This window comes from Cervus elaphus, chromosome 4 (assembly GCF_910594005.1).
Source record: "Cervus elaphus chromosome 4, mCerEla1.1, whole genome shotgun sequence".
In the NCBI taxonomy this organism is placed as follows: Eukaryota; Metazoa; Chordata; class Mammalia; order Artiodactyla; family Cervidae; genus Cervus; species Cervus elaphus.
This window is the reverse complement of record NC_057818.1, coordinates 40,322,106-40,340,573: the sequence shown is the minus strand read 5'-3', so window position 1 is coordinate 40,340,573 and position 18,468 is coordinate 40,322,106. Positions and strand designations below refer to the sequence as shown.

At 39.6% G+C, this 18,468-nt stretch overlaps 2 protein-coding genes and 1 pseudogene across 2 annotated transcripts in view; 2 read left to right on the top strand and 1 right to left on the bottom strand.

The window, feature by feature from the left end:
* The window catches only part of HYDIN (HYDIN axonemal central pair apparatus protein), a 348,507-nt gene that overhangs the window by 317,073 nt on the left and 12,966 nt on the right, over positions 1-18,468 (bottom strand). The window lies entirely within an intron of this gene.
* Positions 4,865-5,230, top strand: LOC122691939 (annotated as a pseudogene).
* On the top strand, positions 16,283-17,220 carry LOC122691936 (60S ribosomal protein L6-like). Its single transcript, XM_043899024.1, has one exon. The coding sequence runs from the start codon at positions 16,300-16,302 to the stop codon at positions 17,161-17,163; it is 864 nt and encodes a 287-aa protein (XP_043754959.1). The 5' UTR covers positions 16,283-16,299; the 3' UTR covers positions 17,164-17,220.

Sequence of the window (18,468 nt, the reverse complement as noted above, 5' to 3'; positions counted from 1 at the left end):
TTCAGGCCTTCACAGCTGGCAGAGAATTGAAAAGGCAGCATGAGATGATATGGGGAAGAAGTTTCTGAAAATGTTCTGAAGTTTATAGTAATAAATAAGGCATTAATCAGCCACCCAATACCTCCAAATCAAAGAAATACAACATTTCCCCATTACATATATTTCCTTATACTTCTACCAGGACATTTGCAACTTTGGGAATCCATTTATGACCAAGTAGGGGCTTCCCTTGTGGCTCAACTGGTAAAGAACCTGCCTGCAATACAGGAGACCTGGGTTCGATCCCTGGGTTGGAAAGATCCCCTGGAGAAGGGAAAGGCTACATACTCCAGTATTCTGGCCTGGAGAATTCCATGGACTGTATAGTCAGTCCATGGGGTCGCAAAGAGTCGGACACGACTGAATGACTTTCACTTTCACACTTTCACTTATGACTAAGTAGGGATTTCTATTTTTAGTAATAGCAGGCTAGATTCTTTAACCCTGTGGGGGAGAAATGCTTGATATAACATCAAATAAACAAACCTTAAAATCATTAAAAGTTCAAAAGACAGTAAGGCATTACCAGACCAAACTGGAAGGGAAAGCAGTGTATAAAGGAAAATAGATATGAATGAAAATGTAATAAGGTACACTGAAATAAAGCAATAAAACACCCAAATAAATGAATATGAAATTTTAAAATAAGAAAAACAATCAGGAAAAAAAGATGGTTGAAATAGAAAACAGCCAAAGAAGTTCTAACATGCTATAACTGGAGCCAATGAAGAAGAAAAATAAAGTACTGGAGGAGGAGAACTAATATTTAAAACTATAATCCAAGAAAATTTTCCATAAAAAAACAAGGGATTGGTGGTTACTCAGGAAGACTGACCCAAAATGAACAACTCCGAGTCATATCTTAGAAGAACTACTAGACTTTAAAGAATTTTTAAAATTAGCATCCAGACAAAAAGTCAAAATAATGTATGAAAGCAAGAGAACTAGATATCATTACACTTTGTAAAAGCAATCCATGAAATAGGAAAACAGAGGAGGAATATTTTCCAAAAACTTTAAAAAGCCTGAACCAGAGATTTTACAAGCAACCAAGCTCGCCTTCCGTCATCAAGGCTACAGAAAAGGAGTTTTGAACATGCCAAAGCCCAGGGAATATTATAAACATGTTCCCTTCCTGAAGAATACACTAGAGGATGGACTCATCAAATCAAAAGGACACAATTTTAAATGAAAATTAAGAAAAGAAAGCCGCAAAGTAGATTAAAATTATTAATGGTTGTATAAGAGGTAGGAATCAAACTATTTTAGAGTAAAGAAGAATTAAGGGTTTTATGTTAGAAAGTCCCTATGACAGCATTCAACGATACCTGTTTCTAAGCATTCAGGTATTTAGCATTCAATGATACCTGTTTCTAAGCATTCAGGTATTTATATACTCCTTCTCCCCTTGCGTGTGGGCTGTACTCAGGTATTCTAACAAATATAAAGCAGCGCAAGTGATGGATGCCACATGTGAGATCAGTTATAAAGAGAACTGGTTCCATCTTGGGCCCTGTCTGGCTCTCTCTCGGATCACCAGTTACTACACTGTAAGGACGCTGAGGAAACCTGTAGAGAGGCCCATGTGGTGAGGAACCAAGGCCTGCCAGCAATGACATGAGTGGGCTTGGCAGTGAATCTTCTCAAGCCTGCCAACAACCATGGGAATGAAGGCAGAGTTGCCAGCCCCAGGTGAGCCTTGAGATGACTGCAGGCTGGGCCAACAGCTTGACTGGAGATGCATGAGAGACCCTAAGTAGGAGTCACCCAACTAAGCATCTTCTAGATTCCTGACCTACAGAAACTGGGAAAACAAATATTGTTACCCCTATTAATCTGGGGTAATTTGTTATACAGCAATAAATAAAAATACAGGCACTATAAAGGGTTTACATACAAAGAAAACTGCTGAACATAAAGATTAGTGTTCCTAAATACCAAAAGTAATTTTAGAAAATGCAAAGATGACATACAAAATAAAGACTAACAATAAATCACATACAATATACATAATTATTATAAATAGGAAGTGTGATATCACCAACATGGTAGAATAGGTAGTTGTCAACTTCAGTCCCACTCACAAAAAGACCGACTATTAACAGCAATTATTCATAGACGAGACACTTTTGTGAAAATCCCAGAACTGAGGGTGAGACTGAAGCACTCCCTTGGATCACAGAGACTTGGAAAAACCTCAAAAACATTTTGTTAAGTAAAATGAGCCAGTCACACACACACAAAAATACATATTGTGTGAGTGCATTCACATCAAGTGACCAGAGCAGGACAGTCTCTATAGAGAAAAAGCATATTAGCCATTGCAAAGGTCTGGGAGGAATGAAGGGATAGAAGAATGATAACTAAAAGGTATGGGATTTCTTTTTGAAATGAAAATGTTTACAACTGACTATGGTAATAATTGCACATGTTTGTGAGTATACTAAAAACTGTGGATTGTATGTACACTTTAAATGGATAAATTGCAGCCTGAATCGAATGTGCATTATTATATCTCAATAAAGCTGTTAAAATATATTTTAAAACATTAAAAAAAAAAATCAATCCTTAAAAGTTGAAAAGTGAAAGAAGTAAACCTTGCTGTATATCAAGTTGGTGTCATAACTACAAAGAGAAAACAATTATTCTAAACAACCTTAAAACATGATTTTTGACTACATGTCATCATTGGATAGTAGTCTTATTGTCATAATATTAGTAATAATATTTTAAAAACAAGTAGCAATATCAATATTGTTAGGAATCAAGCATTTCAACATTTAAAAAAATAAAACCATAAAAGTTCTTATATTAAGAAATACTATAATCTTAAATTTAAATTGCAAATATAAGTTCCAGCTTATGATTATTTTCTCCTTTTAAATAACCTGCCTACCGAAAGACCCGAGAAGCAACGAAAGCTCAGTAAGCGATGACAGCCCCAGGACGTAATGTGGTCTTTAAATACTACTTCCCACTAAAAGAAGCCACACTGCTTAGAGAAGTGAGTAACTCAAGGTCTGGGGCATGAAATGTGTAAGACGAACTTGGGACATTCTACTATACTGAAAAACAAGGCCGTTATCAAAGGCTACTGGGGTTGAGTCTAAGGAGCCCAGAGCAACATGAAAGAGTTTTCATTCGCCAAAGACAGGACAATTTGGGAAAATCAAAAACAAAAGTGTGCAATGGATTCTTCTTTAAAACTCTGAGTTCAAAAGAGATACTAAAAAAAAAATCACTGGTCACCTTTGGAAGTTGCTAGGACACAAAATTAATTATTTTGGAAATAATAACAAGGAAGAATCAACCATTTATCCTGTCCCTTTCTGTACAAATTACATCATAAGTTATCCAAATAGTTTATGAGGGAAAATTATTCTTCATAGACGAACTCCAGCTAATAAATGCAGAAGAAATGACAGAAAAATAATCACCATTTTCAGCCTCTAATGAAACGAAGGATCATCAATGCCAGAACCATTAGGAAGAATGTTGTTAAAGAACTTTATAATGGCTCAAACAGGCTAACAACACCTGAGCCCTCTACATCAATCTTAACACTAAAAGAGTGAAAACCAGACATATTATGTGCCTGCTGACGTGATGTAGTACACAGCACCACCTGTGTAGCACTATTAACAAAAATCTTAACCTAAATCTAATTAATCTCTAGATCTACCAGCTAGGGTACAGGAGATCAGGAAATGGAGGAACATGTGTAAGAACATAATTAAGCCACATCAAGAATGTAGAAAATGTTACAGGAAAATGACCCACTTCACTAAACTAGTAAATAGTGCTTGTGTGCAAACATGACCACCTGAGAGGGGGAGGGGAGGGTAGTTACGAATTAAGAGAATCGCTTCAACAATAATGACATACATAGATTATAAGCAGAAGGAAGGAAGAGGTATATCATGCAAATGTTGGTCAAAAGAAAGCAAGAAGGGCTATAGTAATATTAGATAAAGTTGACTTCAAATCAAAGAAAATGACCAGGAACAAAAAAGGGACATTATGTAATACCAAAGGGTGAATCTACCAAAAAGACACAACAATCATAATTATAAATGGACCAGACAACTTTTAAAACATATGACTTGATCCAAGTTTCAAAATATATGATGCAAAAAATTAAAACTAGACAAATCCACAATTATAGTTGGAGACTTCAACATTCCTTTCTCAACAATTAACGTAAGTATTAAGCAGAAAATTAACAAGATAAAGAGGAACTTAACACAACCAACATGATTTAATCAATATTTATGGAACAGTCTGCCCAACAGCAGCAGAAACATACATGCTTTTCATGTATCCAAGGAACACATACGAAGATAGATAATTTTCCAGGCCACAAAATAAAATTCAACAAAGATAAAGAACTGGAATCATACAGAGGGTGCTGGCTAACCACTGTGAAATCAAATTAGAAACATACAACAGAAAGATAACACAAAATCTACAAATACTTAGAAACTAAACAACACATTTCTAAATAAACACAAATCAAAAAAGGAAAACCAAAAGTATGTTGAATTGAATGAAAATAAAATACAATAGTTCAAAATTTGGAGGAGGTTGACAGTTATAACACTAAGTATTTAGATTAGAAAACAGTAAAAGTCATTCATGTCATCTAAGCACCTAAGTCCAGAAAAAGAAAAAGATGACCAAACAAAACAAAAGCAGCTCCTTCCTCTGCTGCCGCTAAGGTGCTCGGTTCTTCCGAGGAAGCTAAGGCCGTTTTGGGGTGAGGCCCTCACTTCATCCGGTGACTAGCACCGCGCCCGGCAGCCCCCACCTAGCACTCGCCCACACCATGGCCTCCGTTTAGGAGCTCGCTTGCATCTACTCTGCCCTCATTCTGCACGACGATGAGGTGACGGTCACGGAGGATAAGATCAATGCCCTCATTAAAGCAGCCGGTTTAAATGTTGAGCCTTTCTGGCCAGGTTTGTTTGCAAAGGCTTTGGCCAATGCCAACATCGGGAGCCTCATCTGCAATGTGGGGGCTGGTGGACCTGCCCCAGAAGCTGGTGCTGCACCAGCAGGAGGTCCTGCCCCAGACACCGCTGCTGCCCCAGCTGAGGAGAAGAAAGTAGAAGCAAAGAAAGAAGAATCTGAAGAGTCTGATGATGACATGGGCTTTGGTGTTTTTGACTAAACCTCTTTAGTAACACATTCAGCTGTTAAAAGCTGAGCTGTTAAAACAAACAAACAAAAGCAAACAGGAGCAAATAATAAAGGTAAGAGCAGAAATCAGTAAAATTAAAAACAGAAAAGCAATAGAGAGAATTAATCAAAGATCTGATTCTCTGGAGAAACCAATAATACTGACAAAACGTCCAGCAAAGAAAGAAGACAAAAATTACCAATGTTAGGAATTTAATAAAAAAGGACAAACCATATAGATATCAGAAGAATAATAAGGAAATACTATAAACAACTGCACACTCATAAATTTGACAACTTAGATGTATTGCTTCAATTTCTCAAAGAACATACTACCACAACTTAATATGAACAGATAATCTGAAAACTCAAAGTATTGTGGAAAAATAATTCATAATTTTATAACTCAAAAAAAAAAAGAAATCTCTAGGCATAGATGGTTTCACTGGAGAATTATAGGAAACATTTAAAGAAGAATTAGCACCAATACTACCAATCTTTTTTCAGAAAATGGAAAAGAAGGGAACACTTTACAATTCATTTTATGAGGCCTAAGACAAAACCAGACAAAGAAAGTAGTACCCAAAAAACACCTAAAAACCAGTATCTGTCATGAATATAAGTGAAAAAAAAGTTTTAAAAAATATTATCAAAATCTTAGCAAGTTATTTAGCAATATGAAAAATAATTATATGCCATGACCAAATAGTTTAATTCCAGGAATATAAGTCTAGTTCAACACTCAAATTTCAATTTAATCCATCACATTAGCAGGCTAAAGAAGAAACATCATATGATCATATCATTTATGTAGTAAATCCATCTGACAAAATTCAACAACATTCATGATAAAAAAAACTCCCAGAAAACTAGCAATATAGAGGAACATAATAAAGAAAATACACGAAAAACTTTACAGCTGACATCCCTGGTGCTGATTAGTCACTAAGTCATGTCCAACTCCTTTGCAACACCATGGACTGTAGCACGCCAGGCTCTTCTGTCCATGGGATTTCCCAAGCAAGAATACGGGAGTGGGTAGCCATTCCCTTCTCCAGGGGATCTTCCCAACCCAGGGATTGAACCCCCAACTCCTGCATTGGCAGGAAGATTCTTTACCACTGAGCCACCTGGGAAGCACAGTTGACATGCTGAATGGTAAAAGACTGCATGCTTTCCCTGTAAAGACTGAGAACAAGGCAAGGAGGTCCACCCTAACCACTGCTATCAGACACAGGATTGGAAATTCTAGTCGGTGCTAGAAGAAGGAAAAAAAGAAATAAAACAGCATATAGAGCAGAAAACAAGAAAAAAACTCTCCTTAGATGCAGATGGCATAACTGTCTACATAGATACTCCCAAAGAATCTACAACAAACCTCCTAGAACTAACCAGTGAGTATAAACATATAAACATCATTCATATTTCTATATACTAACAATAAAGATGTGGAAATCAAAATACGATACCATTTGTAACTGTCATTCCTTCAAAAACAAAGTAAGTGTAAGTTGAACAAAACATATACAAGACTTATATACTAAAAATGACAAACAGCCAATTTAAAAAATCAGAGAGCATCTAAGTAAAAGGAGATCTATGTTCATGGATTGGAAGACTCAACATGGACATACTTGGTGGAAAAGTGACATTATTCTACCTAGCACACAATCCATCATGAGAAACTCTGGGCTGGAAGAAGCACAAGCTGGAATCAAGATTACCAAGAGAAATGTCAATATCCTCAGATATGCAGATGACACCACCCTTATGGCTGAAAGTGAAGAGGAACTAAAAAGCCTCTTGATGAAAGTGAAAGAAGAGAGTGAAAAAGTTGGCTTAAAGCTCAACATTCAGAAAACTAAGATCATGGCATCTGGTCCCATCACTTCATGGCAAATAAATAGGGAAACAGTGGAAATAGTGTCAGATTTTATTTTGGGGGGCTCCAAAATCACTGCAGATGGTGACTGTAGCCATGAAATTAAAAGATGCTTACTCCTTGGAAGGAAAGTTATGACCGACCTAGATAGCATATTAAAAAGCAGAGACACTACTTTGCCAACAAAGGTCTGTCTAGTCAAGGCTATGGTTTTTCCAGTAGTCGTGTATGGATGTGAGAGTTGGGACCGTGAAGAATGCTGAGCGCCAAAGAATTGATGCTTTTGAAGTGTGGTGTTGGAGAAGACTCTTGAGAGTCCCTTGGACTGCAAGGAGATCCAACCAGTCCATCCTAAAGGAGATCAGTCCCGGGTGTTCATTGGAATGACTGATGCTAAAGCTGAAACTCCAATACTTTGGCCACCTCATGCAAAGAGTTGACTCACTGGAAAAGACCCTGATGCTGGGAGGGATTGGGGGCAGGAGGAGAAGGGGATGACAGAGGATGAGGTGGTTGGATGGCATCACCGACTCGATGGACATCCGTTTGAGTAAGCTCCGGGAGTTGGTGATGGACAGGGAGGCCTGGTGTGCTGCAATTCATGCGGTCGCAGAGAGTCGGACACGACTGAGAGGCTGAACTGAACTGAACTGAACACACAATCCAATTAGAAAATAGACAAAGGACATGGAGACATTTCACCGAAGATGTATCAAAAGCAAAAAGCATATGAAAAGCTGTTCAACATCACTAGATATCAGGAAAATGCAAATTAAAACCATGATTAAACAATACCACATACCTATCAATCACCTGTGTATCACTACAACAACCTAGATGTGGGCACTATTAGTCTCCCCATATCACAGATAAGGAAACAGAGGCACAGAGGAGGTACGTAACCTGCCCCAGTTCCCACACTAGGAAAGGGGAGAGCTGCAAGGAGAAGCAGTCATTCTGGTTCCAGAGTCCACACTCTCAATGGTGACACTATTCTGCCTCTATTCTGAGATTCTATCCCCTGCTGCTGCTGCTAAGTCACTTCAGTCGTGTCCAACTCTGGGCAACCCCACAGACGGCAGCCCACCAGGCTCCCCCGTCCCTGGGATTCTCCAGGCAAGAACACTGGAGTGGGTTGCCATTTCCTTCTCCAATGCATGAAAGTGAAAAGTGAAAGTGAAGTCGCTCAGTCGTATCCGACTCTTAGCGACCCCCATGGACTGCAGCCTACCAGGCTCCTCTGTCCATGGGATTTTCCAGGCAAGAGTACTGGAGTGGGGTGCCATTGCCTTCTCCTTCTATCTCCTAATATCTCACAAATTCACCTATGCCTTTTCATCCCTGCTGCCTTCCTTTGTTAATGTCACTCTCATGGCTTGTCTGGGTGACTGCAACAGCTTAAGTGACCTCCCTGCCTCCAGAATTGGGTCTCTACTCCCACTCCACCCACACAGCCTAGTCACGCTCTACACTGCAGCCACAGTGACTATTCTAAAGGGAAAACCTGGTCATGCCATTTCCCTGCCTAAAATCCTTTAGTCCAGAATACTCCATAGGGTTCTCAGCATGACATCCATCCCAGGAACCTGCCCTTCTTGCACTTTATGCTCAACTCACAATTCACAAAGTCTCAGGGGCTCACACACCTCCAGACTTATACATAACACCTGGAATGCCTTTCTTCTCCCCTACATCCCTCCTCTATCTAGTTAATCCAACTTGTCTTTCTGGAATCAAGGTGTGACCTCTTTCAGAAAGGCTGCCACTTGTTTACTGACCTCACAGGTTCTCACGCTCACCCTGTCACAGCCATCTATTCACCTCCTTTTATGCCTTGAGGCTGTTAAGTCCCTTGAGTACAAGGATTTTCTGTTTCTCATCACTGCATTCACAGAATCCAGCACAGTGCCTCACACACACGCTTATTTAATACATGTGTTTAATCAATGAAATGGATTTCACAATCCCCAAATTGCCAGGCTATTTCATACCTCTATACCTTTATATAGACTCATCCTTTCTTTTCACATTCATATCCCTGTCTGCCTTGTGAAGTTCTATTCATCCTATAAAACTTACCTCAAGGGTCCCCAGAAGTAAGGCTTTCCCTGATGCAGTCAAAGAATGCCAATCGCTTGGTCCTTTGCACGTGACTCTTACTGAATGTAATATATTGTACTACAACTATCTGCTTACAAGCCTGTGTCTACCTCAAGAATATAAGCACCTTCATTGTGCAGACCATGTGTGACTGCCACAAAGGGGCTCAGTTAATATTTTTTTAATTGAATTCAATATTAAATCATACTCATCAAAAGAGAATTTTTACTAGGCCAAAACATTTCACAGAGGAACAATTTCCCTCTTTTTCCTTAATTTGAACATCAACTCCCAGCTCCTTCCAGGGCTCCTACCTAACGGTCTGGTTACATAAAGGCTCAGTACGCATGATACAGTATCTTCTTTCAGAGAAAACAGAGAACAATGCCTTCTCATCCAGCTTAGGAAACAGAACCTAGCTTGCAGTCTCTGAGGAGGATGCAAAGATGGTAGCCAGGGCTGCAGCCATCTGAAGGCTTGACTGGGGCTGGAAAATCCACTTGCAAGGTGGCTCACTCACACAGCCAGCACGTTGTTCCTGGCTGTTGGTTTCAGTCCCTTCCCTTACGGGCCTGTCAACAGGGATGCTTCAGTGTCCTCATGGCATGATGACTGACTACTTCCAGAGAGAGCAGTCCCAGAGACAACAGGAGAAGCTGCGCTGTGTCCTCTGTGGCCCGGAAGTCACACACCACCATTCAGGCAAGATCTATGAGTCACACAGATCAGCCCTATTGCATACGAGAGAGGCCACACAGGGACGTAATTACCAGGAAGTAAGGATCATTGGGAGACATCTCGGAAGCCACCTTCCACATCTATCTCATATGTTTATGACGAGGATTAAATGACATAATAACTGTATACCACTTTGTACAGTACTTGGCATAAAATTGTTCTTAGTGTTACTAGCAGAAAGTTTGGTTTAAAAAAAACTGTAAAAGATGGAAATTCCATTTAATTAAACCTTGCTTGCTAAAAATAAGTAAGAGCATCATATGAAACCGCTCACATGTTTTCAAGTTCTGCTACTGCTAAAGTAAGGACAGGGGCCATTACATACTTTGGGATGTTGATAAATATTTCTTTACCCCAAAGTACTGTTTTAGCAGGAAAATATCAAAGAAAAAAACTGCAGAAAAAGCTCAAGTAAATGCAACATGACTTGTTACCAGTGAGGGGTTCGCTAGGCACTTGGAGAAAAAGGATTAATTTTCATATTTTAATCTTGCTGCTGCTTCTGGTTTTCTTCTGTTTCTAAAGCTGCTGTGCTTCTTGGTTTCTTATGTGCAGGATCTCTTTTAAATTAGATTTCTTCAATTTCATATGTTTCACATTGGGCTTTGCTCTTTTCCCCTTAAATACGCCCTGAAAACAATCTGTCTCTTCAGGATGTGTGGCTTATAGCCTAGGCAGATAAAAGAGAGACAAATTTCAGAAAGAATCCTCTTATTTGACCAGAAGGAAGAAAAGAAAAATAGAGATGTGCTTTGTATTTTGTTCTGGTCACCAATTCCAACATGCATGTGTGTTTGTGCATGTGGTGTGGCGGGGGCAGGAGGGGTGTTCCCCACATTAGCAAGTAATTTATCTACACAGAGATGGCATCAAATTCCACAGGTTAAGTGTTAGTCCTACAGACTGCCCCCACACTTCAGACACTAGTCGCAAGCCCAGCGTGTGTGCTTCTGACCCACTGACTGGAAATCAGAAGTTTCCACAACGCCAGCCTCAGGTTCAATTAGTTTGCTACAGTGGCCCTCAGAACTCAGAGAAACATTTTACTTACTAGATCACTGGTTTATTATAAAAGGATAGTCCCTGGGTTGCTGTCACCCTTGGACGTGGCCTGACAACTTCATTATTTGTTAACCTTCTAGTGCCTTGAAGCAGGCCTTTGTTTATAATCTGTCCACTTTTTCCAGTCACTCTCAGCAGGAGCACTTTTTCCAGTCACTCTCAGCAGGAGGGTGGGCCTGTAGACCTAGTCTACCACTCTTAGAAGCAGAAATCCTCATTCACTGAGTGTAGATGGTATAAGGGGAGAAATCCTAACCCACACCTGAAGAATTTTCCAATACTCCAACTTTTTTGAAACTTTGAAGATAAAATATAAAATAAGCACAATACAAAGAGCACCCAGGACAAGTAGACGTCTACTTAGAGGCTCAGATGTCTGAAATTACCTGGATATCCCATTCATGCCACTTATCCAAGATATACAGAGCTGACATCATGACATCTTGATTGTTTCATTTCAGGTAAAAGTTGAGATACAATTACCGTTAGCTGAGATGCACACTTAGTGTGCTAACACTGAATAGCTACTTGCAGAATTTTAGTGCCTGAAAGTAAACATTTTTAATTTGTCTATCAAGCAGCCAAAGGCAAGTTTTTCTAGCTCCTTCTCACCTTAAGACCCCAAAAAGCAAAAATTTTTGAACAGGTATATTAAAATCAAGACTCTCCGAGCTTTGCTCTTGTTCAGTCGCTCAGTTGTGTCTGACTCTTTGCGACCCCATGGATTGCAGCACGCGAGGCTTCCCCATCCGTCACCAACTCCCAGACCTTGCGCAAACTCATGTCTGTTGAATTGGCGATAATCTTGTCCTCTGTCATCCCCTTCTCTTCTTTGCCTACAATCCTTCCCAGCATCAGGGTCTTTTCTAATGAGTTAGCTCCTAGCATCAGGTGGCCAAAGTATTGGAGCTTCAGCTTCAGCATCAGTCCTTCCAATGAACATTTAGGACTGATTTCCTTTAGGATGGACTGGTTTGATCTTCTTGCACTCCAAGGGACTCTCAAGAGTCTTCTCCAACACCACAGTTCAAAGCATCAATTCTTCAGTACTCAGTCTTCTTTATGGTCCAACTCTCACATCCATACATGACTACTGGAAAAACCATACCTCTGATTAGACAGGCCTTTGTCTTTCAGAAAGAGTCTTGATCCATGTACGGATCTGGATTATGAGACTCACTTATCACAGACACCCTCAGATGACACGGTGAAATGCACTGTTCTCATCTCTGGAATACCCAGCCTCTTCTTCCAAGTCCATTAGCCCTACTGGTACACTCTGTCCCCATTTTGACTATGGTCTCAGGCTTCTCCATTGCCCCTGATCCAACTATAGGGTCACTTAGGGATAAAACTTCTGAAACTCTCTCCTCCCATTCTATACCCTTTCCCCTGCTTAAACTCATCCTACAGGTCTCAGTTGAAACATCACTGCCTCTAGAAAGCCTTCTCTGACCACCCTGAAGGCCCCGTGTTATATGTTCCCATAATAACTGCACTTCTCATATAATGAATAAATTGCCTGTGTAACTAGATTTTTACATCTGTCTGCACCAGAGAGCAAGTTCTCTGAGTTCAGACACCTCAACCATTGTGTTCACCACTAGTATATATGCCTAATACATTAACAGTGCCAGGCATGAAATCAATAAATATTTGTTTACTGATTATTGGGCAGTTGAATCATTTGTTGCTTTCTTTCTCAATGATCAGTCCAGTTCAGTCACTCAGTATAGTCCAACTCTTTGCAACCCCATGGACTGCAGCACGCCAGGCTTCCCTGTCCATCACCAACTCCCAGAGCTGACGCAAACTCATGTCCATTGAGTCGATGATGCCATCCAACCACCTCATCCTCTGTCATCCCATTTTCTTCCCTCCCAGCATCAAGGTCTTTTCAAATGAGTCAGTTCTTCACATCAGATGGCCAAAAAATTGGAGTTTCAGCTTCAGCATCAGTCTTTTCCATGAATATTCAGGACCGATTTCCTTTAGGATGGACTGGTTGGATCTCCTTGCAGTCTAAGGGACTCTCAAGCATCTTCTCCAACACCATAGTTCAAAAGCATCAATTCTTTGGTGCTCAGCTTTCTTTATAGTCCAACTCTCACATCCATACAAGATTACTGGAAAAACCATAGCTTTGACTAGATGGACCTTTGTTGGCAAAGTAATGTCTCTGCTTTTTAATAAGCTGTCTAGGTTGGTCAGAACTTTTCTTCCAAGGAGCAAGTGTCTTTTAATTTCATGGCTGCAGTCACCATCTGCAGTGATTTTGGAGCCTCCCAAAATAAAGTCTGTCACTATTTCCATTGTTTCCCCATCTATTTGCAATAAAGTGATGCGACCAGATGCCATGATCTTAGTTTTCTGAATGTTGAGTTTTAAGCCAACTTTTTCACTCTCCTTTTTCACTTTCATCAAGAGGCTCTTTAGTTTCTCTTCACTTTCTGCCGTAAGAGTGGCGTCATCTGCATATCTGAGGTTATTGGTATTTCTCTTGGTAATCTTGATTCCAGCTTGTGCTTCCTCCAGTCCAGCATTTCTTATGATGTACCCTTCATATAAGTTAAACAAGCAGGGTGACAACATACAGCCTTGCTATACTCCTTTCCCAATTTGCAACCAGTCTGTTGTTCCATGTCCAGTTCTAACTGCTGCTTCTTGACCTGCATACAGATTTCTCAGGAGGTCAGGTGGTCTGGTATTCCCATTTCTTTCAGAATTTTCCACAGTTTGTTGTGATACACACAGTCAAAAGCTTTGGCATAGTCAATAAAGCAGATGTTTTTCTGGAACTCTCTTGCTTTTTCAATGATCCAGTAGACGTTGGCAATTTGATCTCTGGTTCCTCTGCCTTTTCTAAATTTAACTTGAACATCTGGAAGTTCATGGTTCATGTGCTGTTGGAGCCTGGCTTGGAGAATTTTGAGCATTACTTTACTGGCATGTGAGACAGTGCAATTGTTTGGTAGTTTGACATTCTTTGGCATTGCCTTTCTTTGGGGTTGGAATGAAAACTGACCTTTTCCAGTCTTGTGGCCACTGCTGAGTTTTCCAAATTTGTTGGTGTATTGAGTGCAGCACTTTCACAGCATCATCTTTTAGGATTTGAAATAGCTCAACTGGAATTCCATCATCTCCACTAGCTTTGTTCATAGTGATGCTTCCTAAGGCCCAGTTGACTTCCCATTCCAAGATGTTTGGCTCTAGGTGAGTGATCACACCATCGTGATTATCTGGGTCATGAAGATCTTTTTTGTATAGTTCTTCTGTGTATTCTTGCCACCTTTTCTCAGTATCTTCTGCTTCTGTTAGGTTCATACCATTTCTGTCCTTTATTGTGCCCATCTTTGCATGAAATGTTCCCTTGGTATCTCTAATTTTCTTGAAGAGATCTCTAGTCTTTCCCATTCTATTGTTTTCCTCTCTTTCTTTACACTGATCACTGAGGAAGGCTTTTTTTTTTTTTCCATTTATTTTTATAAGTTGGAGGCTAATTACTTTATAATATTGTAGTGGTTTTTGCCATACACTGACATGAATCAGCCATGGATTTACATGTATTCCCCATCCCGATCCCCCCTCCCACCTCCCTCTCCACCCCATCCCTCTGGGTCTTCCCAGTGCACAAGCCCCAAGCACTTGTCTCATGCATCCAACCTGGGATGGTGACCTGTTTCACCCTTGATAATATACATGTTTTGATGCTGTTCTCTCGAAACATCCCACCCTCGCCTTCTCCCACAGAGTCCAAAAGTCTGTTCTGTACATCTGTGTCTCTTTTTCTGTTTTACATATAGGGTTATCATTACCATCTTTCTAAATTTCATATATATGCGTTAGTATACTGTATTGGTCTTTATCTTTCTGGCTTACTTCACTCTGTATAATGGGCTCCAGTTTCATCCATCTCATTAGAACTGATTCAAATGAATTCTTTTTAATGGCTGAGTAATATTCCATGGTGTATATGTACCACAGCTTCCTTATCCATTCGTCTGCTGATGGACATGTAGGTTGCTTCCATGTCCTGGCTATTATAAACAGTGCTGTGATGAACATTGGGGTGCACGTGTCTCTTTCAGATCTGGTTTTGAGGAAGGCTTTCTTATCTCTCCTTGCTATTCTTTGGAACTCTGTTCAGATGTTTATATCTTTCCTTTTCTCCTTTGCCTTTCACTTCTCTTTTTTTCATAGCTATTTGTAAGGCCTCCTCAGACAACCATTTTGCCTTTCTTTTTCTTGGGGATGATCTTGATCCCTGCCTCCTGTACAACATCACAAACCTCTGTCTATAGCTCTTTAGGCACTCTATCAGATCCAATCCCTTGAATCTATTTGTCACTTCCACTATACAGTCATAAGGGATTTGATTTAGGTCATACCTGAATGGTCTAGTGGTTTTCCCTAATTTCTTCAATTAATTAATGTAATGTATTACTATAGCATAAATAACTTGAGAGTTATGGTTCCAGACCATAACATGTAAAAGCAGTTTTTGACAGACCTGTTAATTTTGTCAAATATACTAATTTAAACTTGGCAGACAAGCTATTTTAAACCCATGTTTGTTTTACTAAAATAAAATAACTGCTAATTTATATGCCATTGATTCTGTTACCACCAGATTCTAAAAACCAGTAGGCTTACAAAAGCACAGTGAGAATGCCTTTGGTTTCTGAATGCCTTTGGTTTCATGAAACACATGATGAATGTTCATTTGGAGAATTTGCTTCAGTTCACATACAAATGCACATCACTCAAAAGTAATCTATTTTATATGCTTATGAATGCTAGGCAATCATAATATTTTCATTGCAGAAAATTCATAAACAAATGCACATTTATTTATGAATTTGTTGCAGTGAAGAAGAGATATTGAAATTACCATTTACTGATAACTAAAATCCCTTTTTTGGATCTAACCATTATATCAATGAAGGCTTATTTTAATAATAACAGATGAAATGGCACTCCTGCTGGTTTAGCAAAAATAAAAAATAATTTTAAAAATAAGCTACAGTCTATGATCTCTTAATGACTTCTTTGTGAAAGAAATCTAACTAAGCAAAGGAAAATCTTGGATGTATTCATTTCTTTTCCTAACAAAAAAATCCCTAATTCAATTGTTCTCTCCTCCAGTGTGCTGTATCAATTCCTCTAATCTATAGAAATTTTCTAACATGAGAAAATATCTTCTCATATGATACTATAATGGGCTTAGTGGATCATTTTCTCAAATCTGCTTATGCTACTTGGATTCAAGAATGCATACTCGCTCTTTCCCATCTTGCAAGATGGCGGGTGAAAAGGCTGAGAAGCCAGATACTAAGGAGAAAAAACCTGAAGCCAAGAAGGCTGATGCTGTCAACAAGGCTAAAAAGGTGAAAGTGGTGAAGAAAGTTAAGAAGGGGAAGCCCCACTGCAGCCGAAACCCTGTCCTGGTCAGAGGAATTGGCAGATATTCCCGATCAGCCATGTACTCCAGAAAGGCCCTGTACAAGAGAAAGTATTCAGCAGCTAAATCCAAGGTCGAAAAGAAAAAGAAGGTTCGGGTTCTTGCTACTGTCACAAAACCAGTTGGTGGCGACAAGAATGGTGGTACCCGGGTGGTCAAACTCCGCAAAATGCCTAGGTATTACCCTACTGAAGATGTGCCTCGGAAACTGTTGAGTCACGGCAAGAAACCGTTCAGCAAGCATGTGAGGAAGCTGCGCGCCAGCATCACTCCTGGGACCGTTCTCATCATCCTCACAGGGCGCCACAGAGGCAAGAGGGTCATTTTCCTGAAGCAGCTGGGCAGTGGCTTGCTACTTGTGACTGGGCCTCTATCCCTCAATCGAGTTCCTCTGCGTAGAACACACCAGAAATTTGTCATTGCCACCTCCACCAAAATCGATATCAGTGGTGCGAAAATCCCAGAACATCTCACTGACACTTACTTCAAGAAGAAGAAGCTGCGTAAGCCGAGACACCAAGAGGGTGAGATCTTCGACACAGAGAGAGAGAAATACGAGATCACAGAGCAGCGCAAGGTTGATCAGAAAGCTGTGGACTCACAAATTCTGCGAAGAATCAAAGCTGTCCCTCAGCTCCAGGGCTACCTCCGCTCTGTGTTTGCTCTCACAAATGGAATTTACCCTCACAAAGCAGTATTCTGAACTTCTTGCAAAGAACCTAATTAAATAACTTGTCCATTTAAAAAAAAAAAAAAAAAAGAATGCATACTCAGGAATACTTTTTAACAGTATTCAATGCTTTTTAACAATCTATTTTTGTAAAGGATTTGAGTTGTCCGGTATTAATTTCCCCCTCCCATTCTTGTCCCTTGTATAAGAACCCACTGTCCTATCCAGAGGTGGAGGCAGACCTGGCCAATCATAGTAACCTGCTCTCCTATGCTCTGATTGTTCCTGAGTGTGAGCAATGTGACCCTGTCACATTATGACCCTGTGACCCAATGTAATCATGTCAACTGGAATCTTCTCTTGAGTGATAGTTGAACACTGGGGAAGAGAAGTTCTTTCTTTGGACCTTCTGGGCTGAAAATGAATTAAAAGATATGAGCAGGCATCTTCCCCACTACATGGAGAAAGTTTTCTGCAGGACAATGCCATGTAGATAAAAGCAGAAATGTCAAAAGGATGGATGGATGACAGGCGGGAACAAAGATGAATATAAGTGAATCATAATCATATTGAAAGCAGTTCTAAACTTTGAGGCCCTGATATCTACAGCTCATCTTTTGATCTTATGAGCCATCCTAGTGTCTTAGTGTCCCAACTACACAAACTAATAAATTTCTTATTTTGTTTAAGCAGTACTGAAACTTGAAGTAAGAGTCTGTCACCTGAAATCTGACACTCTCTAGTGTCAGTGTTATATTTTTAGGACTTATATATTTACCTGAAAATTACTCCTGAAAGTTAGGAGGATTATTTTTAAATAACTACTATGCAAAGGCATGAGTTTTATTTCCAAAACCAGTAGAAAATGCCTCAATTCTATTAGGATAAGAGAGAATAAGTTTATACACTTTGTATTTACCTATAATATATAGATTAATTCATTTGTACCATCAGATGTACTCTCCAGGATGCCTAGAAATCTGGAAATCATGAAAAAATCATCAGATATGGGATTATAAAACCCAGGACAGGAATTCCATATATAAATTATTCTGCTCTTACCAAGCCCACATTTGAATATGACTGGCACGTAACAAGGTCTCTGCAGAAGCTCACATGGATCCAAATATTCTGGTCATCCAGAATGTGGGAGTCCAGAAGAAAGAATTAAAATTATTTCATTTTCACACTTTTTTTTTCATTTTCACACTTTAAAGGATGAAAGTCTATAGAGGGCTACACAGAAAAATCCTTTACAGAAAATTGATACATTTTACATCATTTTCTCCAAGTACTAACAACTTAGAGTTATTTGCAACATTATTTAAAAGTGATCTT

What these genes read in the sequence shown, in the direction of transcription:
- LOC122691936 (XM_043899024.1), top strand. Translation starts at nt 16,300, where the DNA reads ATGGCGGGTGAAAAGGCTGAGAAGCCAGATACTAAGGAGAAAAAACCT.